Source organism: Rhinopithecus bieti, unplaced genomic scaffold, assembly GCF_001698545.2.
Source record: "Rhinopithecus bieti isolate Rb0 unplaced genomic scaffold, ASM169854v2 scaffold_13348, whole genome shotgun sequence".
In the NCBI taxonomy this organism is placed as follows: Eukaryota; Metazoa; Chordata; class Mammalia; order Primates; family Cercopithecidae; genus Rhinopithecus; species Rhinopithecus bieti.
Genome location: NW_016808764.1, coordinates 7551639 through 7579133, shown reverse-complemented (window position 1 = coordinate 7579133; position 27495 = coordinate 7551639). Strand labels below are relative to the sequence as shown.

General features: G+C 47.1%; 2 protein-coding genes across 5 annotated transcripts in view; one reads left to right on the top strand and one right to left on the bottom strand.

The window, feature by feature from the left end:
• The window catches only part of ARHGAP17 (Rho GTPase activating protein 17), a 99325-nt gene extending 79346 nt beyond the window's left edge, over positions 1-19979 (top strand). The window contains 8 exon segments of the mRNA XM_017887123.1: positions 3520-3689; positions 8100-8256; positions 8258-8426; positions 8428-8481; positions 8484-8507; positions 8510-8557; positions 8559-8751; positions 19846-19979. Of these exon segments, the coding sequence (XP_017742612.1) occupies positions 3520-3689; positions 8100-8256; positions 8258-8426; positions 8428-8481; positions 8484-8507; positions 8510-8557; positions 8559-8751; positions 19846-19979 (949 nt within the window).
• The window catches only part of SLC5A11 (solute carrier family 5 member 11), a 60511-nt gene continuing 42975 nt past the window's right edge, over positions 9960-27495 (bottom strand). For 2 of the 4 annotated variants that reach the window (XM_017887124.1, XM_017887128.1), the window contains one exon: positions 9960-10554. In XM_017887124.1, coding sequence (XP_017742613.1) covers positions 10483-10554 — 72 coding nt within the window. In that variant the 3' untranslated portion in view covers positions 9960-10482. Of the gene's footprint in view, positions 10555-20615; positions 22101-27495 lie in introns of those variants that run through there. The other 2 variants (XM_017887127.1, XM_017887129.1) reach the window with 1 other exon arrangement.

Genomic DNA, 27495 nt, shown 5'->3' with positions numbered 1-27495 from the left:
ATTGGTTTGCGTTCTTTGCCACACTGCTTTGGTGCTGGGAAACCGGAAGGCAGTGGGTGTCTCATAGTGTGTTAAGCCTCTGTCACCTGTTTGATGTACACTGTCAGCATTCATGTACTATCTGTTCGTTGTCATCCAGTGTGCTAACCAGGAAGTATTTGAATGTGGCAAGTTAGTTAAATTTTAGTATCCTGGCATTTATTCACTCGTTCATTGATTGATTCAGTCAGACAGATTTACCGAGTCACTGATATGTGCTGGCCACTGTGCTGGGCTCATGAGGTGACTAAGACTTCACTCCACACCCCCAGATTTCAGTCTTGTAGGGCAGTTGATCCATGAGTCCAAGGTGGAAAATAAGATGGTAGCTTTTCTTTTTTCTTTTCTTTTTTTTTCTGAGACTGCGTCTTGCTCTGTTGCCCAGGCTGGAGTGCAATGGCATGATCGTAGCTCACTGCACCCTCCGCCTCCTAGGCCCAAGCAATCCTCCTACCTAAGCCTCCCAAGTAGCTGGGATTACAGGTGCTTGTCACCATGCCCAGCTAATTTTTTTATTTTTTGTAAAGATGGGGTAAACATAGATGCCCTCGGTTGCCCAGGCTGATCTCGAACTCCTGGCCTCAAGTGATCTTCCTGCCTCAGCCTTCGAAAATGGTGGAATTACAGGCGTGAGCCACCATGCCTGGCTGGTAGATATTCTTAAAAGTCTCTTTTAGTTGCTTAACCTTTGGATTAGCCACCTGGAGTGGGCTGCAAATGGATAGCAACTTTTAAGAAAAGGCACCTTGAACTTGAGTTTGTTTTGTTTTGTTTTGTTTTTTTGAGACAGAGTCCCACTCTGTCGCCTAGGCTGGAGTGCAACCAGATCTTGGGTCGCTGCAACCTCCCCCTCCTGGGTTCAAGTGATTCTCTTGCCTCAGCCTCCCAAGTAGCTAGGATTACAGGCACACACCACCATGCCCGGCTAATTTTTTTGTATCTTTAGTAGAGACAGGGTTTCACCATGTTGGTCAGGCTGGTCTCAAACTCCTGACCTCAGGTGATCCACCTGCCTCGGCCTCCCAAAGTGCTGGGATTACAGGTGTGAGCCACCGTGCCCGGCCAGAACTTGAGATTTGTATTTAATTGACATTAATTCAGTTCTCCACACTGATCCAGGCAGATAACCACCAGCGGCTACTTCAGGTGGCATCCCTTGTGGTTTGGAACTGACCGCTGCTTAGCTCTGCACACGTGTGCCAAAATTTTTGTTGTCATGTGTTCTACATTGGCCATCCACAACACACTGAATGATCATATATGAAGTAAAATAAATGTGCACAGAACAAGGATAGGCCGTTTATCCACACGGTTATTTCCCACGCAGAGTGATGAATTTGCCTTGGAAGAACTCCTTTCTCATCGTCCTTGGGATGAGCAAGGGAGAGCCTTGTTGTGTGTGAAGCTGCTCATGAGATAGGAATCTTGTTTCACCATTTAAACTGAATGCCGAATGCTCTGTGCATTCCTGAATTCCATTTTCCTCACCTTGGGAAAGTTTACTTTGGCGTTAAAAAAAATTAAGGCTTCAGACTTCATGGGGCTTCCCATGCACGTCATAGGCTCCACGTTAGCTTGTCAATAATTGTGCCCCATGTGTATACTTGTTTTGGTTTAAATTGTTTTGTTTGAAGGGAAAAGTCTAAGCGAATTCACTTATTTTCTTTTTCTTTTGTTTTTTATTTTTATTTATTTATTTTTTTGAGACGAGGTCTCACTCTGTTGCCCAGGCTGGAAAGCAGTGGTGCAGTCTCGGCTCACTGCAACCTCCACCTCCTGGGTTCAAATGATTCTCCTGCCTCAGCCTCCGGAGTAGCTGGAATTACAGGCACGAACCACAATGCCCGGCTAATTTTTGTGTTTTCAGTAGAGATGGGGTTTCACCATGTTGGCCAGACTGGTCGCGATCTCCTGACCTCAAGTGATCCACCCGCCTTGGCCTCCCAAAGTGCTGGGATTACAGGCGTGAGCCACTGCCCCGGCCTGTTTTTTGTTTTGTTTTTTCTTTTTCAGACAGGGTCTTGCTCTGTCACCCACACTGGAGGGCAGTGGTGTGATCATGGCTCACTACAGCCTTTTAATCTCCCAGGCTCAAGCAATGTTCCCACCTCAGCCTCCCAGCTGGGACTATACTCGTGCACCCCCATGCTCTGCTAATTTTTAAAATTTTTTGTAGAGACAAAGTCTCACTGTGTTCCCCAGGCTGGTCTTGAATCCTGGTCTCAAGCAATCCTCCCTCCTCCGCCTGCCAAAGTGCTGGGATTACAGGCATGAGCCACCACGCCCAGCCAATTTACAAATTTTCATTTCCTTGTGACATTCAATTTGTTTAATCAAGGCTAAATGTGTTAAGACAATAATTAGTCTTAATGCAGAAGGACAAATGGAATGTCAGTCATTTTGCTTTTTTTTTTTTTGAGACAGGATCTCGCTCTGTCCCCTAGGCTGGAGTGCAGTGACATGATCTTGACTCATGGCAACCTCCACCTCCTGGGTTCAAGTGATTCTCCCACCTCAGCCTCCAGAGTAGCTGGGACTACAGGCATGAGCCACCACACCTGGCTAATATTTGCATTTTTAGTAGAGACAGGGTTTCACCATGTTGGCCAGGCTGGTCTCGAACTCCTGACCTCAAGTGATCCACCCACCTCAGCCTCCCAAAGTGCTGGCATTATAGGCATGAGTCACTGTGCCTGGCCTGCTCTTTGTTTTTTTATACTGTATTCTGTAGGTATTTTAATGTACATTGCACTAATGTTATTCACTCTTTGGTGACCTTGACAAAATGGAGCTTTAATGTTTAGTATAAAAAGTTCTGGGCCAGGAAACAGGAAGCGTGAGTTCTGATCTCTATCCTGCTGCTACCAACTCTGGACTTCGAGTAGTCATTTAGCCTCCGAGTTCTCCTTCAGTTCAAGTTATTGATAATAATCAAGCCCTTTATCATTTAGAGTCTTATTTTACCGTGGCTTTTGCTTAGTTTTGTATAGTATATATGTCAGCATCTAAAAGCCCGTTCGTGATTGTACTAGTACTGCCCAATTTAAGTCCAAACACAGTAGAGCTGAAAACTCCGCATTGGTTGCTTTGAAATGATCTCTCTCATGATACTGGAGTGGCAGAGTCGTTGGAGTCCAGTCTGATGCAATGAATCTCATAAAATAAATAGTCCTATAGTCCCAGCTACTCAGGATGCTGAGGCAGGAGGATTGCTTGAGTCCGGAAATTTGAGACCAACCTGGGCAACATAGCAAGATCCCATCTGTTAAAAAAAAATGACACCAAGTATACGTTAGCTCTTTATATGGCACCAAGTAAACACTAGCTTTATAAGCCCAGTGCGAGCTAGTTAGAATTTCAGATCCTTGTCCTTCCTGCCGAAGTGAAAACTCTGCTTGGAATCTTATGTTTTATGTGCAGTATGTTCAGATTTTCTAGCTGGGATTGTCTGACGTCTAACTGGACTTTTACTCCTCTTAGTCCTCCCAAACCCAAGGACCCTGTGTCTGCAGCTGCGCCAGCACCAGGGAGAAACAACAGTCAGATAGCCTCTGGCCAAAACCAGGCCCAGGCAGCTGCCAGCTCCCACCAGCTCTCCCTGGGCCCACCTCACAGTGCTGCGGGGCCCAGCCCGCATACTCTGCGCCGAGGTAAGCAGCCACCCTCCTCCTTGTCCTCAGGGAAGGTTGTGCAGACCTCTGTAAATTAGCGCAAGGATTCAGATGGTGAGGCTTGTGGCCAGATCTTTTCTGTGTCTGTTGTAAAATGGCAAGCAGAAAATTCAGTCATTCAAGAGAGGTCATTAAAGAAAAGGAAAAAATCGAGAACAGAAAAACAGACATTTAGCTTTTCCTTAGGCGTGACAAAGCTTAACAAACAAAAAGTCCATTCTGCAGAAATGCTCCCAGTTTTCCTGGTGTCCCAAGCCCTCACTCTCTGGAGACTACCACGGCCTCTGTACTTCTCACTCTGTCTGGAGACTACCACGGCCTCTGTACTTCTTAGCTTTGTGGGTCTGGGAGCCACTGTTGCCTCAGAATTGGGGTGAGAGCTTTCTAGGTCCTGATTAACAGAATGTGAACTGCTCCCACCTGTCTCCCCTGCAGTCCTCCAACCAGCAGCCAGGGGAATTGCTTTAAACCTCCAAGCAGATCATGTCATCTGTTGGTTAAACTCTTCAGTGGCTTCCATGCAAACTTCTCACCCTGGATTCTCTGCGTGCTGGTGGGGCCTACCTCTGAGCCCAGAGCTTACACTCCCCCCTCTCAACACACTCTGCTGTTGGTTCTTTGAATGAAGTAAGCTCATCCCCTCCTTAGCGCTTCCAGAACATACTGTCCCATATCTTCACATGGTTTCTTCTTAACATTCAGGTCTCACCTCAAAAATCACTTCTTCCGGCTGGGTATGGTGGCTCACAGCTATAATCCCAGCAGTTTGGGAGGCTGAGGCAGGAAGATCGCTTGAGGCCAGGAGTTGGAGACCAATCTGGTCAATATAGTGAGAGCCCACCTCTACAAAAAATTTTTTAAAAATTAACTGGGTGTGGTGACACACACCTATAGTCCCAGCTACTCAGGAGGCTGAGGCAGGAGGATCTCATGAGCCCAGGAGGTCGAGCCTGCAGTGAGCTATGATTGCACCACCACACTCCAGCCTGGACAACAGAGTGAGACCCCATCTCTAAAATAAAAAAGAGAGGCCAGGCGCAGTGGCTCACACCAGTAATCCTAGCACTTTGGGAGGCTGGGGTGGGCGGATCGCTTGAGCCAGGAGTTCAAGACCAGCCTGACCAACATGTTGAAACCCCATCTCTACTAAAAAGACAAAAATTAGCCGGGCATGGTGCTGCACGCCTGTGGTCCCAACTAAAGAGGCTGAGGCAGGAGAATCGCTTGGACCTGGGAGGCAGAGGTTGCAGTGAGCCAAGATTGTGCCACTGTACCCCAGCCTGGCCAACAGAGCAAGACTCCATCTCAAAAAAAAAAAAAAGGATTAAATTCACTGTGTCTGTCTGTGAAAGCCTGGTCTTTATAAAGCACGACAGAAATGTTAGTGGCATTTCTACGAATTATAGGCAGGGAGGCAGATTCGGGTCCACTTCTTGGTTGCAGACCCCCACTTTATCCTTCTTAAGGCTGTCTCTCTGGGCCACCGTCATCAGGATCTCAGCTGATCCTTCAGGGAAGTTAGTCTTCTGTACCTAGATTCCAGGTGTGACTCTGGTTTTGGGTTAAGAAGACTCTTTTCCTCACAGCCACATTCGGAGTCTTTCCTGCTTCCCGAAATCACAGCTCTCAGGCTTCTTTGCAGGACCGGTTTGATTCTTTTTGCCTTACCCACCCCCTGCGCCTCTGAGGTGGTCTCAGACAAGGCCTCCCTTTCTCCCAGCCCCCTTCCCTGGACACTCTGCTCCCATGCTCCCACTCCTCATCCTCTTCACACCCTTAAATGTCAGGAACGAACTTTTATTCAGTGAATTTACAATTATTATTGCTTAGAACAGAAAACTAGACTTTTTTTTAAAATGCTAATGGCATTCCGGAGTACAGATAATGTAAACTGGTTGGTGGTTTCTGAGTTCCAGGGTTGAAAATTCCAGACCAGTGTAGCAGAGTACACTTTATTTTTTCTTCCTTTTTTTTCCTTCCTTTTTTTTTTTTTTTTTCCTTTCTTATGTTTTTTAGAGGCAGGGTCTTATTCTGTCACCCATGCTGGAATGCAGTGGCGTGATAATAGCTGACTGCGTCCTTCAGCCACTGGACTCAAGTGATCCTCCCACTTTGGCCCCTCAAAGTGCTGGTACCACAAGCACATGCCACCATGCCTGGCCACTTTGTTTATTTGTTTGTAGAGTCAGGATCTCACTGTGTTGCCCAGGCTGGTCTTGAGTGATCTTCCTGCCTCAGCCAGTCAGAGTGCTGGGATTGCAGGCATGAGCCACCAAGACTTTACCCTTTTTAATCCTGAATTCTGGGACCTGTAAACAGGCAGCCAAGGAATAGAGGAAGGAGGATGAGGAAAAAGCATTCAGGGAGTCCACATGTCACGGGCAGGAGTCTCTGTTCTGCCCCTTACTAGCTGTGTGGCCTATTACCAAACACTGGCCCTCTTCAGGCCTCAGTTTTCTTCTCTGTGAAAATGGCGATAATAGAGCTTGCCCTGCAATGAGCTTATGAGACTTGAATGAGATCATTTATATAAATTATAATGTGCATAATTTATATAAAAGGCCTTACTTGGTACTGGTGATGTGTGAACAGTGATACATGTTCATTTCTTTCCTTCATTTCCTTCTCTTTTTTCTTGGGGAACCAGTAGGATCTTAGCAGAGTTTGAAAAAGGCTAAAGTCTCTCCTTTCCCCCTACCCCTCCCAGCCCAAAACCAGAGCCCCAGATCTGTCGTTTTCCCTCCTGCCCTCCTCAGTACCAGGTTCCCATCCCTGAGCTCAGCTGGTATAGGGAGGAGAGTGATGTGACTCAGTTCTCTTTAGAGAAATAATTCTAAGGCAACTCTTCCATATTTATTCATGCTTTTGTCCAGGACATGTCTGTTAACTCAGATGGTTCCGGAACTGGTAGAAGTTCTGTTATTAAGACCGGTCAAACCAATCAAGCTCTCAAGGAGAAGGTGGCGTGGGGTCAGGGGTCATGTTATGTCGGGTGAACCAGTCCTGCTTGGTGGTCCCTCCTGGCTGTTCTTGCCTCTTTCTGTGTCTTCCCATGGGGACCTAACGAGGAGGCTGCTAAGCGGGCTGAGGGCAGCACTTCCGTGTTATTCGGGTGGCCTCTGTTAACAGTTTCCTTCTTGTTGAATTTTCAAAACGATAGACCTTTAAAGACCTTTCAAACGTGCAGAATGTACTTAATTTTTAAAATAAACTTGTTAGTTTGGAGTAATTTTGAATGGAAAAGTTGCGAAGATAATGCTGAGAGTTCCTGTATGCCCCTTACTCAGTTTCCCCTGTTGTTAATGTGTTACATGACCATGGTACTTTTACCCCAGCTCAGAAATCAACATGGGGCCAGTCTCCCCACCCTGCCCCCGCTTTTTTTTTTTTTTTTTTTTTTTAAATGGTCTCGCTCTGTTGCCCAGGCTGGAGTTGAGTGATGTGATTACAGCTCAATGCAGCCTTGGACTTCCCGGGCTCACGTCATCCTCCCACCTCAGCCTCATGAGTAGCTGGGATTACAGGCACACACCACCACTCCCAGCTAATTTTTTTATTTTTTGTAGAGATGGAGTTTTGCCGCGTTGCCCAGGCTGGCCTTGAACTCCTGCGCTAAAGTGATCTGCCTGCTTTGGCCTCCCAGAGTGCTGAGATTACAGGCGTGAGCCACTGCACCTTGCGCTTCATTACCATTAACTAGACTCCACATTTTATTCAGATTTCCCTAGTTTTTCCACTCATGTCCATTTTCTGTCCCAGGATCTCATCCAGGAGCCCACATCGCATGTAGTCATCGTATCTTCTTTTTTTTTTTTTGAGACGGAGTCTCGCTCTGTCGCCGGGGCTGGAGTGCAGTGGCCGGATCTCAGCTCATTGCAAGCTCCGCCTCCCGGGTTCACGCCATTCTCCTGCCTCAGCCTCCCGAGTAGCTGGGACTACAGGCGCCCGCCACCTCGCCCGGCTAGTTTTTTGTATTTTTTAGTAGAGACAGGGTTTCACCATGTTAGCCAGGATAGTCTTGATCTCCTGACCTCGTGATCCGCCCGTCTCGGCCTCCCAAATCGTATCTTCTTAGTCTCCTTCGGTCTGTGACACGTTCTCCATCTTTCTGTGCTTTCCTATGGCCTTGACGGTTTTGGAGAGTACTGGTCAGGCCTTTTGAAGAAAGGCCCTCAATTTGTGTTTGTCAGATGTTCTTCTGATGGTTAGACTAGGGTTATGGGTTTTGGGGAGGAAGACACAGTGTGGTACCCTCCTGACCACCTCTCATCAGAGGCACATGATGCTGTGGTTTATTACTGGCGGGGTTAAATTTGGGCTCCTGGCCAGGGTGGTGGTGGTTGCTGCCTCACTGTTCCTACTGAAAGGTTTTTCTCTCTTTTGGTGCAGCCGTAAGAAACCCGCCTCCAGCCCCCCGCAAACCATGGCAACCCACCTCCTTGGCCACCCCGAGGGGCCAGAGTTCTTCAGGAACATCTCAGCATCCACCCCAGTCTTGTCACCAAAGCACCCCACCCCGAAGGCCCCCCTCTCCTCCCACTCAGCACCGGCCAGCTCCAGGCCAGGCCCTCCGCCCCCTCCCAGCTCTCAGCACCCCCGTTGAGGTACTCCAGCAGGCCTGTCTCCAATCCAAGCTCCAATCACCCGCCGCACGCCCCTACGCAGGCCACGCCGCTGATGCACACCAAGCCCAATAGGGCCAGGGGCCCTCCCAACCCCCATGACATTGCCAGCTGAGGCATGCCGACTTGAGCAGCCATCTCACACCCCCTCCCCCAAACTCCAACGCCCCCCAGCTTACTCCGGGCCCCCTAGGAAAACAGAACCCCAGCCTGCCAGCTCCTCAGGACCCTGGCGGGGGGTAACCTTGGAGACTGCACAGCACATGCCTGGAACTTACCGGCAGACCGGAGGACCAGTACCAAAGCCAAGCGAACGCCCAGCGTGCCCCCACCCCCCCATCCTCCTGGGGGTGTTCACTCAGCTGGGTCCGGACAGCAGCCTCACCAGCCGGCAGCACCCCAGCTTCCAAGGATAGTTAACGGGTACAGTAGTAGGACATCAATGCCCGTATTTCCCTGCCTGCTCTACATTGCTTTTGTACTACTACATTTTATTTAAGCTTTGATTTATACCAGGCATCAGCAAACTGCACCTGCAAGCCAAACCTGTCCTGCAGCCAGTTTTTGTCATTAAAGTTTTATTGGAACACAGCTACAGCCATTTGTTAACATATTGTCTGTGCCTGCATTGGTGCTAAAACAGCGGAGTTGGATCGTCGTGACGAGAGATCACATGGCCCACAAAGTTGGAAACATTTACTACCTGGTCCTTTACGTTTGCCAACCCCTGACTTACAGTTGCTTGTGTGTTTAAGACCTATGTACGTTTACATTTTTCTAAACATAATGACTTTTAATCCAGGTGGAAGGTCTTTTACAACACGAACATGAACTTTATTTCTTAGTGAATTCCTCATTAAAATGCTTAAACAGTACTTCTAAGTACTTCTAAGAGTAAAAATGTTCATATTAAGTACAGAATTTCAGGTATAACTTTAAAAAACATGATTTATGCCAAATTGAATGCTCCAAAAGGGAGATCTCAGGGTACAGTCATATCAGGGTGCTGGCCTCTACTGGCTTGGGAGGGAAGAATGAAGAGTTTCCTATAGACCCAGTGGGAACCTGTTTTGAAGTGGTGGTGATTGTACAGGTCTTAGTGGACTACCTAATCGCATATTTTTAATAGTCTAGAACATGACCATTTTATTTAAGATTTCAAAAATATATCCATCCCAAATGCTCTAATTTATTATTAAATTTAAGGATGGATATGGGGTTTTCTACTGTGTTTTAAAAAATGGTAATTAGGGACCTCAAATAATTTCTTACAGCAGCCCAGTTTAAATTGTTCTAAGTGGAGGCACTTTTGGAAAAGAAGCTGAAGTATACCCCTGGGCTTTCCAGGCATATTGAGTGACTTTGCAGCTAAAAATGTGCCAGAGGTTTCCATTAATCCAAAGGGTGATGGTTAACTGGTTCTAACAATATATTTTAATAACTTTTTTCAGGAATTTAATACATAATTTGCACATGTTATAAATGGTTAATAACTTTTTTTCTGATGACATCAGAGCTTTTATTTTGAAAACAACACAGCCATGTTGGTTTGTTTGTTTGTTTCCCAATAGATGCCCTTCCTCGTGCCCGCACAGGTGGGGAAGGTGTCCAGGACTAAGGTCTGTAACGGCCTGAGCAGCTTGCCCCACAGCTCCACATGCTCCTGCGTAGCCATGTTTTGCATATGTGCTTTTGACTGTGTACTCAGGAGCAACCTTTAGACCCTGTGCCCCGACAGCCAATGGGCCATCCTTTCTGTAGCATATAGACTTTTCTTTATTTTTATCAGAAGCACTTTGAGCTGCAGTGCTTCAGATTCAAGGAGTAGATGTCAGTAGATCAAGAGCCTGATTTTAAGCTGCTTTTGAAGAGTATCTTCTTTCTTAGGGGCCAGGCACAGTGGCTGGTGCCTGTAGTCCCAGTACTTTGAGTGGCTGAGGCAGGAGGATGGCTTGAGCCCAGGAGTTCGAGACTGCAGTGGTAGTGATTGTGTCACTGCTCGCTGCATTCCAGTCTGCATGACAGAGTGAGACCCTGTCTCTTTAAAAAAAAAAAAAAAAAAAAAAAAAAAGTAATATCTTTTGTCTTTTTGGTGAGCCTCTTACCAGCAGTCTACTCTTCCCAGTGTGACTTACCTGTCACTGTTGGGCTCACCAACATCCAACCAAAGAGGACCCAGGCGCCGTCAGCACGGGAGGAGATTGTGTCCTTTGTGTCTTGAGCTTTAATTTTAAATTTTTGTATCTTAAGTGCAAGTTAACTGCATGGAGCTTCTTAATTTGATATTTTAAATTCTCAAGGCCAAAAAATTAAAAAAATCTTCCCCCAAATACCCTACACAGAATTCTTTTAAATTCCTTTGCATTCTAGCATGCTTCCATTTTGCTTTATTAAACCATACGAACTTTTTAAAAGGCACTGTGAGCTCATCTAAGTCTGCCGCTGGGTCTACATGTGGACAGCATAAGGCCCTCATTATGTGTACAGCTGCTTTAATCAGCTGACCTGAGCCTTACGCCTACTGTGGGGCCCTTAGCCGGAGTGCTCACAGCTTAGGTCTGAGTAAGACTTTCTGTAGGAACCAGAAGTGGAAAACCAGAGCGTAGCCTTCAAAACAGGGAGGAGGCCCAGGCATGATTCCACAATTTCATGCTTGTGACACACCAAAATGTTATTCTCAGATATTTCCTTCTTTTTAAATGAAAGATTCCAAACCAGAATTATGCCTATTCTTTAATACCATTGTTACCTGGGGTATATTTATTCCATAAGTTTACTTTATTGATCTGCTATAACATTGTAATATACTGCTGTAATTATTACATAAGTGAAATTTTACATTAAAAGTATGTTTCCCTAAGATATTAGCTATTTAAAAACCAATCTATGCTATGAATTCTCCTAACTCAAGAAATTCCAGGTCACCACAGTTATCTTTATATTACCGAATTAAGCTGTACTATCTTAAAATCCCCTGGTCTGCCATTGAAAGTACACAGAAGGCCAACATTTAGAATTTTTGAATCTGCTAGTGTTGATCATACTGCTATTAACCATTCTTGGCTATAGCCATTAGGTTTTTCAAGGAGGAAAAAATTATAACTTCCTTGGACAGGATGGTCCTTCATTATGACATAATGTTTTCACTTAGAAAACTTTAGATGGACAAATTCCTGAAAACAGGTTATTCCTTTAGAATCGGATTAAGTTAGAGTTTTAAAGAGTTGGGTTAAGGCTAATGGGATTAATATAAACTCTTGGGGGAGATTATTGTTGCCAAGCAGGTTTGGCAGCCGACTTCTCACAGCTCAGCACCAGCACTGGAGGATGCCGGGATTCTGGCGTCATGTTGAGTCGCCTGTGAATTGTGACTGTAGAGAGCAGTAAGAGTTTTAATTCCCGTGGAAAAGAGTTTACATCTTGCTACTTTTGAAGTAATAGATTTTAGCAAAGAGTATTCTAATTTAAACGTTTTATTAAATAATTTAGATGTATGACCTGCCATATTCAGTAAGAACTGAGATTGGAATATTTAATGGTAAGGAAAAGGCACCTGATTGGCCAATGCATTTTTGCTACTTGATGATCATGTTTGTGCACTCACGCCTGTTACTAACCGGCCACCCTAACCCTGCCTGCTTGCGTCCCTACTAATAGTGCATGCACTGAAGGCCTGGCTTTGTTGGTGCTTGCTGCAATCATTTGGAATACTAAGTGTGTGCCCAGATGTGGAACAGGTGGCCACAGGGCTGACCTTTTACTTCTTTAATTTCCGTTCTTTTCCGTATTAGGCAAACTTGAGGTATAGTAGAAAGAACACACATCATGGAGTTGGACCTGACTGAGTTAGAATTTCAGCTCTTAGTATAACATAGGCCAGGCACAACCTGGCTATCTGTAAAGTGGTGACATCTGTCTAAATTGTTAGAAAGTCCAAGGTTATTTTGATAGCCAGTTACAGTTCTTAATATACAGTGGATCTAAATGAAGGCTAGCTATTTTCTTTTTTTTTTTTTTTTTTTTTTGAGATGGAGTCTCGCTCTGTCGCCCAGGCTGGTGTGCAATGGCGCGATCTTGGCTCACTACAAGCTCCGCCTCCCAGGTTAAAGCGCTTCTCCTGCCTCAGCCTCCTGAGTACCTGGGATTATAGGTTCCTGCCACCTCATCTGACTATTTTTTTATTTTTAGTGGAGATGGGGCTTCACCATGTTGGCCAGGCTGGTCTCCAACTCCTGACCTTAGGTGATCCGGCTACCTCAACCTCCCAAAGTGCTGGGATTATAGGCATGAGCCACTGTGCCTGGCCTGCTATTTATCATTTTTGTCTAGAAGAAACTAGTTTTAATCAGATTTCTATGTTAGATTCACATGTCAGGATTTTAAAAACTCAAACGTCCGCATCTAGCCTACTAGGACCCAAACAGAGGAGACCGGGGACGGGACCCAGGTATCCATATTTTGATTCTGATGCACCACTTGTTTTTTTGAATCTCAGTTCTTTCATGGGTTAAAAAGACAATGCTCTGCAGAAGGAGTTAACAAGTACATTCGTATAATTTAGTGAGCCTGAGACTGTGAGGCATTAGTCCACTGTACCACAGATAGACCAAATGACTCACATAGTAGCCATAAGCCTAGACACTTTGCTGGCTAATTTCATAGTGTTTGCTTTTTAAACTCTCACCCTTCTTATGTCATGGAAGTAATGCCTTTTTAAAAATAAGCATGAGCCAGGGCATGGTGGCTCATGTCTGTAATCCCATCACTTTGGGAGGAGGTGGGTGGATCACTCGAGGTCAGGAGTTCAAGACCAGCCTGGCCAACATGGAGAAACCCTGTCTCTACTGAAAATATAAAAAGTTAGCTGGGCGTCGTGGTGGGTGCCTGTAATCCCAGCTACTTGGGAGGCCAAGGCAGGAGAACTGCTTGAACCTGGGAGGTGGAGGTTGCAGTGAGCTGAGATCGCACCACTGCACTCCAGCCTGGGTGACAGAATGAGACTCTGTCTCAGATAAATAAAAATAAGCATGGATATTAAAACTCTTGAGAAATGGAAATAATAAGAAATCAACTGTAGCCATACAATTGAAAAAGTCTGCCATTGATATTCTTCTTTTTATTATTATTATTATTTTTGATACAGAGTCTCCCTCTGTTCCCTGGGCTGTAGTGCAGTGGTGCAATCTCGTCTCACTGCAAGCTCCGCCTCCTGGGTTCACACCATTCTCCTGCCTCAGCCTCCCGAGTAGTTGGGACTACTGGCACCCGCCACCACGCCCAGCTAATTTTTTGTATTTTTAGTAGAGATAGGGTTTCACCATGTTAGCCAAGATGGTCTCCATCTCCTGACCTCATGATCTGCCCACCTCGGCCTCCCAAAGTGCTGGCATTACAGGTGTGAGCCACTGCGCCTGCCCCTTTTTTCTTTTAGTTTTTCTAAAAAGGAGGTACATGAGCATAATTATTTGACATAGATTTGAATCATTTTATTTTACTTTACATCATATGCTCGTTCTCATATGATAATATAATTTTTAGAACCATGGTTTTTTTGTTTGTTTTTTGTTTTGAGACGGAGTCTTGCTCTGTCGCCCAGGCTGGAGTGCGGTGGTTTGAACTCAGCTCACTGCAAGCTCCGCCTCCCGGGTACACGCCAGTCTCCTGTCTCAGCCTCCTGAGTAACTGGGACTACAGGCGCCCGCCACAACGCCCGGCTAATTTTTGTATTTTTAATAGAGACGGGGTTTCACCATGTTAGCCAGGATGGTCTCGATCTCTTGACCTCATGATCTGCCCACCTCAGCCTTCCAAAGTGCTGGGATTACAGGCATGAGCCACTGCGCCCAGCCTGGAACCATGTTTTTCAGTGACTACATAATGTTTCATCAACCAGATGTATTATTACTCTTAGTTGGATATTTAAGTGGCTTCTATTTCTACTTGCAGTTTATTTTTAATAAGTAGATAATCAGAATTGTGTCAAGATAACATCCAGTGAGACTTGAACAGAATCACTCCTGAATAGTTGACTCAAAGTCGCTCATAGCCCTGGAAAACTGACCTGAAGTCATCAGCTCCTGATAAAATTACACAATTCTACTTAGACCAAAGAGCATCAAAGCCAGATTGGTTGGACTGTCATTCTGTTTATTTATTTTATGTATTTTTCGAGACAGTCTTGCTCTGTCGCCTACTTTGGAGTGCAGTGGTGCAATCTTGGCACACTGCAACCCCTGCCTCTCTGGTTTAAGCAGTTCTCTTGCCTCAGCCTCCCAAATAGCTGGGATTATAGGTAGGTGTGGCAGCACCTGGCTGATTTTTGTGTTTTTAGTAGAGACGGGGTTTCGCCATATTGGCCAGGCTGGTCTCGACTCATGGCCTCAAGTGATCCACTCACTTCTGCCTCCCAAGGTGCTGGGATTACAGGCATGAGCCACCGCGCCTGGCTCCATCATTCTTAATCACCCTAACATTTTCCCTCTTTCCCAAAAGAGTTGTGTATATCCTTGGGTGTGGATCCTGAAAGTGAAGACATTATCTGAAGAAATAATGGTTTGGGTCTTAAACACTCTGGTTGGAGCTAAGTTTATATGACAGCTATTATATTGTAAAAAGGAGAAAAAGGTTATTTTAGAAAGACACCTGTTAGAACCTGCTTTTTGTTTGTTTGTTTGTTTGTTAGTCTTACCCTGTTGCTCAAACTGGAATGCAGTGATACGACCTCAGCTCACTGCAGCCTCCACCTCCCAGGCTCAAGCCTCCTGAGTAGCTCAGCCTCCAAAGTCCTGGGATTACAGGCATGAGCCACCACACCCAGCCAGAACCTACTTTTTAAAAGCACCCTAAACCTCTTTGGTTGTGAATTTATATATTCTCTGCCTTCCAAGGGCCGGTCTTTGAGGATATTGCTTGGAACTAAGTTCATACAGTAGATATTTTATTTAAAAACAAAAACAGAACAGAAAAGAGACCTCCAATAAAAGGTTTCTTTTTTTGTTTGGTTATTTGCTTTTTTTAATTTTGAAATATAATACTTGTTATATAAACTTAGCTCCAAGCAGTATGCTCAAAGACCAGCCCTTCTTGGAATGCAAATAATGCATAAATTCCTAGAGAAGTTTAGCGGTGTTTAAAGAAAACCAGGTTCTTACAGGTGTCTTTCTAAAATAACCTTTATCTCTTTTTTACAACAGTCAACCAGAGTGTTTAAGACTCAAACCGTTAACTGGTGAAGGAAGGCATTCCCTGATACCCTAGGTCTGAGAAGAGGGATGGGTGGTGGAGAGGGGGAGGGAGTTTATTCGCCCTGTAATTGTGCCTGCACCACTTACTTTCAAGGGCATGTTTGGATCTGTTACTTGTCGAAGTGGCTATCAGAATCACCTTGGACTTCTTGAAGGGTGGGTTCACAACCAAAAGCACGTATTCAAAATTGTTGAAGTAATAAGTAAATCTTCTAGAACCATACCCTTAGTGATAACATTCCACTTCCAGCTGTTAAATATCCACTTCTGTTTCCTGGATAAGATACTCAGTTCAGGAAGGAACCTGGTTACATTTGTCAGAGCCCCAAATCTGTGATGAACTATATCAAGTTCTGCCTTTGGGCTGAGGCTGGTACTGGAGGTCATGCCCTATTTCTTTCTCTCTTTTTTTTTTTTTAAAGAGATAGGTTCTTGCTCTGTTGCCCAGGCTAGAGTGCAGCGGTGTGATTATAGCCCACTGCAGCCTTGACCTCCTGGGCTCAAGCGATCCTCCGAAGTACCTGGAAGGTGGGACTAGAGGCATGCGCCACCACACCCGGCTAATTTTTGTATTTTTCTCATAGAGATGGAGTCTCGTGTTGTTGCCTGGACCGGTCTCGAACTTCTGGGCTCACACCATCATCCCACCATGCCCAGCCTATTTTGTTTTTTTAAGAACAGTATCTTTTGTATGAACTTAGCTCCAAGCATATGCTCAGAAACCAGCCCTTCTTGGGGTGCAGTTAATATACGAGTTCATAGCCAGAAAGATTTAGAGGTATTTCAGGCAAACCAGGTTCTTACAGGTGTCTTTCTGAAATAACCATTTTCTCCTTTTTACAACAAACCGGAGTGTTTAAGACTGAAACAATGATCTCAGATAATGTCTTTGAGGACCTTCACCCAAGGATTTACACACTCCTCTGGGGAGGAGGGAAAATGTAATGTGAAGAGCCAGACTGCAACTCATCTGGCTTTGATCCTCTTTGGTCCCCCCTGGCTGTGTCACCTTGAGCAGGGAATAGAGCCTCTGAGTCTCCCTCTCTTATTTCTGCTGCCTTAGGATTAGTTAGTAGGGGTTCAGTGAGACGATGTAATAAAGTATGGGTGTATAGTACACTCTCGGTTGTAAGTGCTCTATAGTAATGTCAGCTACCGAGGCTGGGCATGGTGGCTCATGCTGGTAATCCCAGCACTTTGGGAAGCTGAGGTGGGAGGATCGCTTGAGGCCAAGAGTTCGAGACCAGCCCAGTCAACATGGTGAAACCCTGTCTCTTACCAAAAATACAAAAAATTAGCCAGGCATGGTGGCGTATGCTTGTAGTCCTAGCTACTCGGGAGGCTGAGGTGGGAGGATCGCTTGAGCCTGGGAGGTGGAGGCTGCAGTGATCTGAGATTGCACGACTGCACTCCAGCCTGGGCAACAGAGCAAGACCCTATCTCAAAAAAAATTTTTTTTTTTTAATGTTAGCTACTGTGATGAAGTCTCTTTCTGAAAACTAGTTCTGTACAAGTTGCTGTAATTCTTTCTACTTTTTGTGTGTAAACAAAGTCATTCTTTCAGGGATGATTCATGTAGGAATAGAGAGGGGCTGGGGAAACCAGATGGGGCAGGTGGGAGGCAGAGTAAGGGATTTCCTTTACGCCCCAACATTTTTCCCCTCAAATAAATAATGTGTGTGGATCATAAATAGAAAATTTAGAAAGGCATAAATCTAAAAATTATATATATGTGATGTATAAGAAAAAGAGAGCAGCTGTGGAAGGGCTTCGTGGCTGATAGGCGTTAACTTGCATGTGAACACAGATATTAACAAGTGGAAATCTCATCCGTATGCACAGTGCCTTTGCATCATGCGTTCCCCGCCAGGTCATGTCTGTTCCATAGTTTCTGGTAAACTCTGGGCTGAGAAGAGACACAGGCTGGTAGCCCCTCTGTTTTAGGGGCCAAAATAATGGGGAAAAGATTGCATTTGCAGTGATTTTCTTATACTGGTATCGTCTTCAAGTCACAGCTACTTCTTTCCCTGAAGATGTAAGAACGGAGGATTGGAAAGATGGTTGCTCTAGATGACTCTTCATTCATCCATCCAACCATCCAAGTGTGCAGCTACAAAATTTATTGAACATCTATTTGCCGGTCACTGTTTTAGGTACTGAGGATACACTGAACAAGACAGACGCAGTCCCTGCCTTCGTTGACTTCTGTTCTGCTTAGGACAAATCCAAGACAGCCCCTATTCTGTGCATACAGAACACCTTTGACTGCACCATAGGGTGGTGCAATTCTGCACAGTGTCATTGGTTTTATAGTTATCACAAGGCCTGAATTGTCTGAAATGACATTCAGCACCTGAACTCTTTGACACCTTGGCACCTCCATAAATCTAGAAATTTCTCTGAGTTGTGGTATGTAGGAAACCTTGAGGGACAACCGAGGAGTCACTGTGAGAAAAAGGATGTCCCAGGGAGTAAATAGATCTTACAGCTCAGAACTGTAGGGACAGGAAGGTGGAAGGGGTAGAGCTGGAACAAGTCTCGAAGCAGTGAGCTTCCCCGGAGTGCACCAGCGTTTTCAAGCTGTGCCTGCGCAGACAGGAGCAGGTCGAACAGAAATAAGTTCAAAACTAGCCCCGGCAAGGACAGGCAGGATGTCATTTTGCACCACAGCAAGTAGGGGAGAAGCAGCTCTCGAGCCTCAATGTGAGACGTCCCAGCAAACTACCTCCTCCTCCCACTCCCTCACTGCTGCCTGCCATGGCTACCTCTAACCCAGCAAAGCAAAACTACAGAACATCTCTCTTCTCTCTTACACCAGCCCTAAAATACCTAATGAGGCTCTCATAATTTGCCAGAACCCACATTTACTAGAGAAGCCGGCCCTTTTGTTTTAATTAAGATCCCCTTGGTTCGCCCACTTGACCATGGGCTTCATTGAGGCTGTGCCTGTCTTGTGCAGTGTTGCGTCCTCAGCAGGTAGAATGGTGCCTGGCACCTGGGAGGTGCTCAGTAAATATTTGTTCATGCATAAATGAATCTGAGACCCACTGGCCTCTGGGAAGAGCATAGGAGAGGGGGACAACAGCATGAGCACCATATGTTTGCCACCTTGCTGAAGGAATTTCAGCCAACATAGTAAGACATGAAAATGGCATTCGAGGTGTGTTAGACAGAGAAGGGGAAGTTAATATTTGCAGGAGACTTAGTCTGCCTCAGTGATGTCAGTCAGCAGTGATTGTGATTCCCCAGGGAACACTTGGCAGCTTCTGGAGACAATTTAAACTTCCCCAGTGATCTGTGATGCACAGGAGACATTTTTGGTTGTCACACTGGGGGAGGAGGCTGCATGTCACTGGCATCTGTTGGGTGACACCTACAATGCACAGGACAACCACAACAAATAATTCAGGCCCAAATGTTGCTAGTGCTGAAGGTGAGGTCCTAGTGTTAGTAACAGGAGGAAAACCCAGCAGTCTCGAGGAGAGACCTCTTCCCAGGGCAGCCCAGGGGCCATCAGGAGGGTTCATCTCATGCATTAGAGGCCTTGGGAAGAATGAGGCTTCCTTTCTTCCATCAAAGCAAGCAAATCCTTTGAAAGCTGCATCTCCAAGGGCTGCCCCGGGCTCATAGCAAGCAACATCAGAGCCCAGAGGCGAGGCTGTGCCACTCAGCTGCCCTCTGGGGTCACAAAGGCATCACTTGGCTTCTAAGAGCTGATGAGGCCTCTTGCAAGGGACTCTGTGTGCATGGGCTGACCCTGAAACGTCCCAGCCTCTCTTCTCAAAGCACCCTCAGGTGACCTCTCGGGGTTACCCCTCATTGATACCATGTCTCCTCATGTTTTGTCCANAAGGTGAGGTCCTAGTGTTAGTAACAGGAGGAAAACCCAGCAGTCTCGAGGAGAGACCTCTTCCCAGGGCAGCCCAGGGGCCATCAGGAGGGTTCATCTCATGCATTAGAGGCCTTGGGAAGAATGAGGCTTCCTTTCTTCCATCAAAGCAAGCAAATCCTTTGAAAGCTGCATCTCCAAGGGCTGCCCCGGGCTCATAGCAAGCAACATCAGAGCCCAGAGGCGAGGCTGTGCCACTCAGCTGCCCTCTGGGGTCACAAAGGCATCACTTGGCTTCTAAGAGCTGATGAGGCCTCTTGCAAGGGACTCTGTGTGCATGGGCTGACCCTGAAACGTCCCAGCCTCTCTTCTCAAAGCACCCTCAGGTGACCTCTCGGGGGTTACCCCTCATTGATACCATGTCTCCTCATGTTTTTGTCCAGACTCCAATTCCAGGGTTTCAGAACCACATCGCAGCATCTTTCCTGAAATGCACTCAGACTCAGCCAGTAAAGACGTGCCTGGCCGCATCCTGCTGGATATAGACAATGATACCGAGAGCACTGCCCTGTGAAGAAAGCCCCCTCCCAGCCCTCCACCCCTTCTACCCTGGCAAGTGGAGCAGGGGCAGGCAAACCTCTTCCTTTGCAGACAGAACAGTGAAAAGCTTTCCGTGGAGGACAAAGGAGGGCCTCACTGTGTGGGACCTGGCCTTCTGCACGGCCCTAGGAGAACCTGGAGGTCGCCACTGAAGCTGAATGACCTGTGTCTTGAAGAAGTTGGCTTTCTTCACATGGGAAGGAAATAATGCCAAAAAAATCCAAAACAAAGAAATACCTGGAGTGGAGAGAGTATTCCTGCTGAAACGTGCATAGGAAGCTTTTGCCCCTGCTGTTAACGCGGGCAGCACCTACAGCAACTTGGAATGAGTAAGAAGCAGTGCGTTAACTATCTATTTAATAAAATGCGCTCTTTATGCAAGTGGCCTACTCTCTGCTACCTGGACTTTCATTCTTATGTATTAGGAGGGAGGCTACTGTCCTTCAGACTTGCTGCAGAGTCATTTTGTGTCATGTATCGTCTGTGTCTCCCCAGTCCCCTCAGAACCATGCCCTTGGATGGTGACTGCTGGCTCTGTCACCTCGTCAAACTGGATGTGACCCGTGCCGCCTCGTTGGATTGCCGGAATGTAGACAGAAATGTACTGTTCTTTTTTTTTTTTTTAAACAATGTAATTGCTACTTGATAAGGACCGAACATTATTCTAGTTTCATGTTTAATTTGAATTAAATATATTCTGTGGTTTATATGAAAACTTCATGATTCTTGGAGACAAATTGTGGCGTGCGTGTGTGTGTGCATGAGTTTGTATGTGTTGCCACTCCAGATAGAATTGTGGCTGGGACATGTTGAGGGAGAGGGTCTAATTGTAGCTGTAGGAATTTGAAGAAACAGAGAGCAAGGTCACAGCAGTGAAAAAGGCCACCAGGTGCCCCAGAGACCTCCTAGACTGGCCATCCCTCAGTGCAGGTTCTGGTCAAGGCTGCACCCTTGGTCCTCCCAGTACTGGCATCTCTTTCTTTCCATCTAGAGATACTCAGACTCCCGGGGCAGCTCACAGGAGCTCAGCCGCACTGGGTCGGTGCATTCGTCAGCAGCTGTAAATTGCTATGGAGAGCCCCTCTTCCAATGGCTGGTGCTTTCATGCCCTATCCAAGGCGTGAAAATTATCCCGTCTCTGCCAGGATTGAAATACTAGGGGAGAGCTGATGGGGAATTGGAGCAAAGTGAGGCTGAGGCTCTGGACGGCTGGTCTCATGATAGCGCCTTCCTTTCCTGTGACCCAGATAAGACCGTTTTCTCTCGGGAACAGAGCAGGACACGCTGCCAGAGTTGGCTGCCCTGAGCCTTCTATTGATCAAGTTTGCTAGGTGTGTCAGTGTCTAAGTCCCTGCTTAGAAGACACTGGACCTCTTTCCACTACGAACTGACTTAAGCCTGGTTTAAAAAGGGCAATCACATTTCCCTTGTTTTTTTGAAACAGATCTCACTCCGTGGCCCAGGCTGGAGTGCAGTGGCACAGTCATAACTCACCGCAGCCTCCAAACTCCTGGGCTCAAACCATCCTCCCAACTCAGCTTCCCGAGTAGCCGAGAGTACAGGTGCATGGCAATACACCCAACTAATTGTTAAATAATTTTTTTCTAGAGACAGGGATCTTGCTGTGTTGCCCAGGCTGGTCTTCAGTTCTGGCCTCAAGCAGTCCTCCCACTTTAGCCTCCGAAAGTGCTGGGATTACAGGTGTGAGCCACCATGCGCAGCCCACATTTTCATCTTTACTCAGTTTCCTGTGCCCTCAAAGTACTCCCTACATTAATTACCTTGAAAATATGCTCCTGTAAGCCCATTTGCCCCCATATCTTGAATGTTCATCGGCTTAGGGCTCACTCTTCCCCTGTGCCACCCATGTGTTGTTAATTTTCTGTACCCTCCGTTAGCCACAGAACAAACCCTGCAGAGAAAGTGAAGCCTCTGTGTAGGCCGATGCTCCATGTTGAGCACCTTCTCCAGGAACCTGGCTGTCCACGGTCAGGTGTCTCCATGGAGCCTCGGAGATGCTCCCATCATGATGCCTGAACTTGTCCTCTGGAGGAAGCAGGGACATAGGCGCTTGTCAAGGAGATGCTGTTGGCACCTGGGGACGAGGAACATCCATGCTGACATCCTGCCCAGAACGTAGCATGTGTTCGTCATTGCTGATTCTGAAATACAGCAAACCCTACCTCATTATTTTAAGAGCCTCATTCAGTTTTTACTCTCCTGTTGTTTGCAGCAATCTTCCTACCCTGACAGCTGCAAACTTCAAAACAATGAAAATCATTTGACTCCGTGTATGTGTCAAAGGTAAAGACCACCCTTTGGGAAGCCGAGGTGGGAGGATCACTTGATGTCAGGAGTTCGAGACCAGCCTGGTCAACATGGTGAAACCCCATCTCTACTAAAGAAACAAAAAACTAACTTGGCACTGTGGCGGGCGCCAGTAATTCCAGCTACTTAGGAGGCTGAGACAGGAGAATCATTTGAACCTGGGAGACAGAGGCTACAGTGAGCTGAGATCACGCCAGTGCACTCCAGCCTGGGCAACAAAGTGAGACTCTGTCTCCAAAAAAAAAAAAAAAAAAAAAGGACCAAACAGAACTGTGTAGTGTGAGGTACATGACTCAGCATCCCACCGGCAGGGCCAGGAGAGGCTCCTGGATCCTCTTTCTTTGCCATTCCTTTGACTGGGATTCCTTCTGCTGGGGGCATTGTGCTACGTTGGCACTGCACATGGCACACTGTTTCCAGCCTGCCCACCGCCAGAGAGGTAGAGAATCTGAACCCATAGTGGCCATTTCTGGCCGTCCAGAAGGGCGCTGGCCATCTGCCGTTCGGATTGTTTCCTTCCCTTCTCTACACAGTAGTTTCTTATAGGAAGAGGCCCTTGCGCTCAGACTTCCTGTCCCTACTCCCCCACCTGCACCATCTCTTCTTAAAAAAAAATTCAGATGCCGTTGGAGTGACCGTATCCTGGACTGTCGTTATGGCCCTGGTTCTCTGGGAGCTCCGTGGATTGACTCCCGTTCCTCTGTTGGGGCTGCAGTTCTCAGTGCTCTCCCAAGCCCAGTGAGTCCTACAAGTGCTCCTATTTGAAGGTCTTAAGACAAACCCTCCTGGTTTCTCCCTGAGGTCTCCTCCCACCATTTCCCCACCATATTCTGACGCCTCTGGCCTCTGGGACCCACAGTCTCAGGGTTTTGCATCAGACTGGGCAGCAAGCACCTCACTCATAGGGATGCTTCTCAGCTAAGGGCTTGCACTTCTCTCATATCTCATTGGTGGAGCTAGAGAGATGTGCTGGTGTGGCGAAGCCACAGTGTCTGGTGCTGCCAAAGGCAAGAAGTGACCAAGACTACTTGAGCTGCCAGCTAAGGGAGTGGGGGAGCAAGTCAAGGACTCCCTTAGTTTCCCCACTGCCCACAGCAGGCTGCACACGTGGCCATCCCCACCCTGTCCCACATGGGTTCGCACAGGCGTGGGCCCTGAGTCTCTTCCCCAGCAGGCAGGACCCCTGTCTCCCGGCACGGAGCTGTGGGTGCCCTCCTGCCACCACCGTGGATTCTGTGTAGTAGAGAAAACCTGCCTGCAGAGGGAGAAGTCAGCAGATATGCAGAGAGGCAGAGACAAAAGATTAGAGGGAGAGAGTGCAGGGCTTGGTTTTTAAAACCCTCTCAGCTCCCGGTTCGTGTCCCTGAAGCCGTTTCTGCATTTCTTGCCTTTGTGTGCTCACAATAAAGTGCTTGATTGTTTTTGGCACAAGCGTCCCTCTTTGGGTTTGTTTCTCTTAGTGGCAACCAAATGACTTCTACTTGATAGCCTCCAAAGGAGGTACATGGCTGTGTAGACCCCACACAGCTATGCAGGCAACTCTCCTCCTCCCACACCCTCTCCAGCCAACCCCTCCTTTACATGCATACATGCGTTCACACACCATGCCCCTCGTGTCAGTTATCCAGTGCAGCATGACAGATGGCCACATACTTAGCAGCTTACAACAACACATTCATTTTCTCATAGCCCCTGTGGGTCAGGACTCCAGGCACAGCTTCTCTGGGTCCTCTGTCCAGGGTTTTCATCTGCTGCAGTCAAGGCAGCAGCCAGGGCTGGGGTCTTATCTTGAGGCTGGACTGGGGAAGGATCCACTTCCCAGGAAATAGGGATTATTGAGGGTCACTTTAGGGTCTGTGCTTCACACATGAAACATCATCACAAATGATATGTGGGGAGGGGGATATTTGATACAAGGAAGAACCTCTCCCAACCTAACAAAAAACATCAGGGTTCTATTTTCACTCTTTCTACTTGTATTTGAATTTGGGGTTTTTAATTGTCATTCTATTTGTTTAAGATAGAATCTTGATCTGTTGCCCAGGATGGAGTGCAGTGGCATGATATCGGCTCACTGCTACCCCTGCCTCCCAAGTTCAAGCCATTCTCCTGCCTCAGCCTCCCAAGTAGCTGGGACTACAGGCAACCACCACCATGCCCAGCTAATTTTTGTATTTTTAGTGGAGATGAGGTTTTGATATGTTGGCCAGGCTGGTCTTGAACTCCTGACCTCAGGTGATCCACTCACCTTGGCCTCTTGAAGTGTTGGGATTACAGACGTGAGCCACTGCACCTGGCCTGAATTCAGTTTCTATGCACATCTGTAAATTGTATTTGCACTGCACTGGTTTTTTAAATTGATAAAAGTTATGGTATATGACATGTTTTTGTATATGTACACATTGCAGAATGGTTAAATCGAGCTAATTAACATATCCATCACCTCCATTATTTGTTTTTTGTGGTGAGAACGTTTAAAATCTCTCAGCTGGCTGGGCACAGTGGCTCACGCCTTAATCCCAGCACTTTGAGACATTGAGGTGGGCAGATTGCTTGAAGCCAGGAGTTTGAGACCAGCCAGGGCAACATAGTAAGACCCCATCTACAAAAAAAAAAAAAAAAATTAGCCAGGTATGGTGGCCAAATGCCCGTAGTTCCAGCTACTCAAGAGGCTGAGGCAGGAGTTGAAGGCTCCAGTGAGCCATGATCATGCCAATGCACTCCAGCCTGGGTGACAAAGTGCAAGAGCCTGTCTGTAAACAAAAAAAAAAAAAAGAAAAAAGGCCATATTTGGGGGCTCACACCTGTAATCCCAGCACTTTGGGAGGCCAAGGCAGGTGGATCACATTAGCCCAGGAGCTGGAGACCAGTCTGGGCAATATGGCAAAATGCCCTCTCCACAAAATACAACAACAACAAAATTGCCAGGCGTGGTGGTGTGTACCTGTAGTCCCAGCTACCCAGGAGACTGAGGTGGGAGGATCACCTGAGCCTAGGAGTTCAAGGCTGCGTTGAGCCATGGTTACACCCTGCATTCCATCCTGGGCAACAGAGAGAGACCCTTTCCAAAAACAAAAACAAACAAAAAAGGAATGCAAAGGATTGCAGACTTCATCCTGAGAGTGGGAAGGTCACTGAAGGATTCTAAGCAGGGGATTGGCTTGATCCGAGTTGCCTACCCTGCCAGTGACTGGAGAATGGGGAAGACTGGATGTGCGAAGGCCAGTCAGGAGACCAGGCAGAGATGGAGGTGGCCCAAGCTATCATAGTGACAGCTCAATGTGTTCCTGCTGAAACATACTGTTGACCCCAGCCAGAGGCAACAGAGGTCTCAGTGTGAGGGGCAGGCTTGGACGGGGAGCTCAGGGCTATAGTGGAAGCCCCCCATGCCACCCACTCCCCTCCTTTGGGCCTTGGAGGCAGAAGCTCAGCCTTCTCGGTGAAGACTGCTCCTTGAGCCCACTTGCTCCAGAACCATCCCAAGCTCCTGCCTAGAGCCATGTTAACAGCCAGTTCCCCACCCATACCCCTTCCCAGGAGGGCTGGGGGTGCCCTTTGTCCAGCCCACTGCTGCTGTTTGGATTTGTTTAGAGAGCTGGGCCTTCTGAGCAGAGTGGAGGCTGGGCCAATACATTTGCCTGTGCACCAGGCCAGTCCCAGCTGTTGGCATCAAGTAGGAACCGGAAAGACATCACCGGAGGATTAAGTGGGTGAGCAGCTCCTCAGCCCCGGGGAGTCCTGTTTGTTTTCCTCTGGCCTGGAAATTGGGGTCCGCCGAGAGACTCCTCTGCTTTCCAACTCTGTCAGGCCAGGAAGAGGCTCTAGTCCACCCCACCTCCCAACCTTATCCCAGGCCTGGATGGTTCATGGCCCTGGGCTACTCCAGAGATGGTCTCAGGGCTCACTCGGTTGGCCCTGCCTGCTGTTAGCTCTGCACGTGGCAAACGCAGCCCTAATGGGTCATTCCATCAGACTCCATCAGGCCCAAAGCGGGAAAGCTGAGGAGGCTGGCTCTACCCAGAACAGGAGGCCACTGCCCTGGAGGTCAAAGCCTTACTGGCCTTTGGTGGGGAAGTTCATTGAGATGCCCATCCACCTGGCTGCTGCTTTTTAGGGAAGCATCATCCTGGGGAATTAAGCAAAGAAACAGTCTAAGGCTGGGTGCGTGGCTCATGCCTGTAATCCCAGCACTTTGGGAGGCCAAGGCAGGAGGATTGCTTGAGCCCAGGAGTTTGAGACCAGCTCAGGCAACATAGGAGAGACCCGCCCCCCATGTCTCTGCAAATAAATTTTAAAAATTAGCCAGGCATGGTGGTGCATGTCTGTTGTCCCAGCTACTCAGGAGACTGAGGTAGGAGGATCACATGAGCCCAGGAAGTCAAGACTGCAGTGAGCTGTCAGGGCGCCACTACACTCCAGCCTGGGTGACAGAGCGAGACCCTGTCTCAAAAACAAAACAGTCTAAGCCAGAACTTGAGAAGTGCACACAATTCCCTGATTTTCTTATAGCACAAGATTTCAAGAGTACCAACTTGGATCTGTTTCCAAGAAATATCTAGGAGGAAGTATCACAGTGAGAAAACTCTTGGGGACCTTCACCCAAAGCCAGCCATAGTGGAAGGCAAGAGATAGAATGCAGGTCCCATTCTTCGCACTGTGAAGATGAGCTGGACAAGTTCGAATGCTAAAAGGTCCTGTGAGTCCCTTTGCCTCTTTATCCCTTTGAATTTGGGTATTGATGTTACACAATGGATAAGAAGAATGAATAACTGTCTTTTGCGAAAGGAAGCTTTTACATGTCTCTCCTCTTTCCATCTTCTAACCTTCATTATTTTCAAGAAGAAAAGAGGCTGGGCGTGGTGGCTCATGCCTGTAATCCTAGTACTTTGGGAGGCTGAGGTGGGGGGGATCACTTGAGGCCAAGAGTTCAGGACCAGCCTGGGCAACATAGACCACATCTCTTTAAAAAAAAGAAAAAATTAGGTAGGCATGGTGATGTGTACCTGCAGTCCTAGAAACTTGGGAGGTTGAGGAGGGAGGATCACTTGAGCCCAGGAGTTTGAGGTTGCAGTGAACTATGACCATGCCACTGCACTCCAGCCTGGGTGACAGAGCGAGACACTGTCTCAAAAAAAAAAAAAAAAAAAAAAAAAAACAAAGGG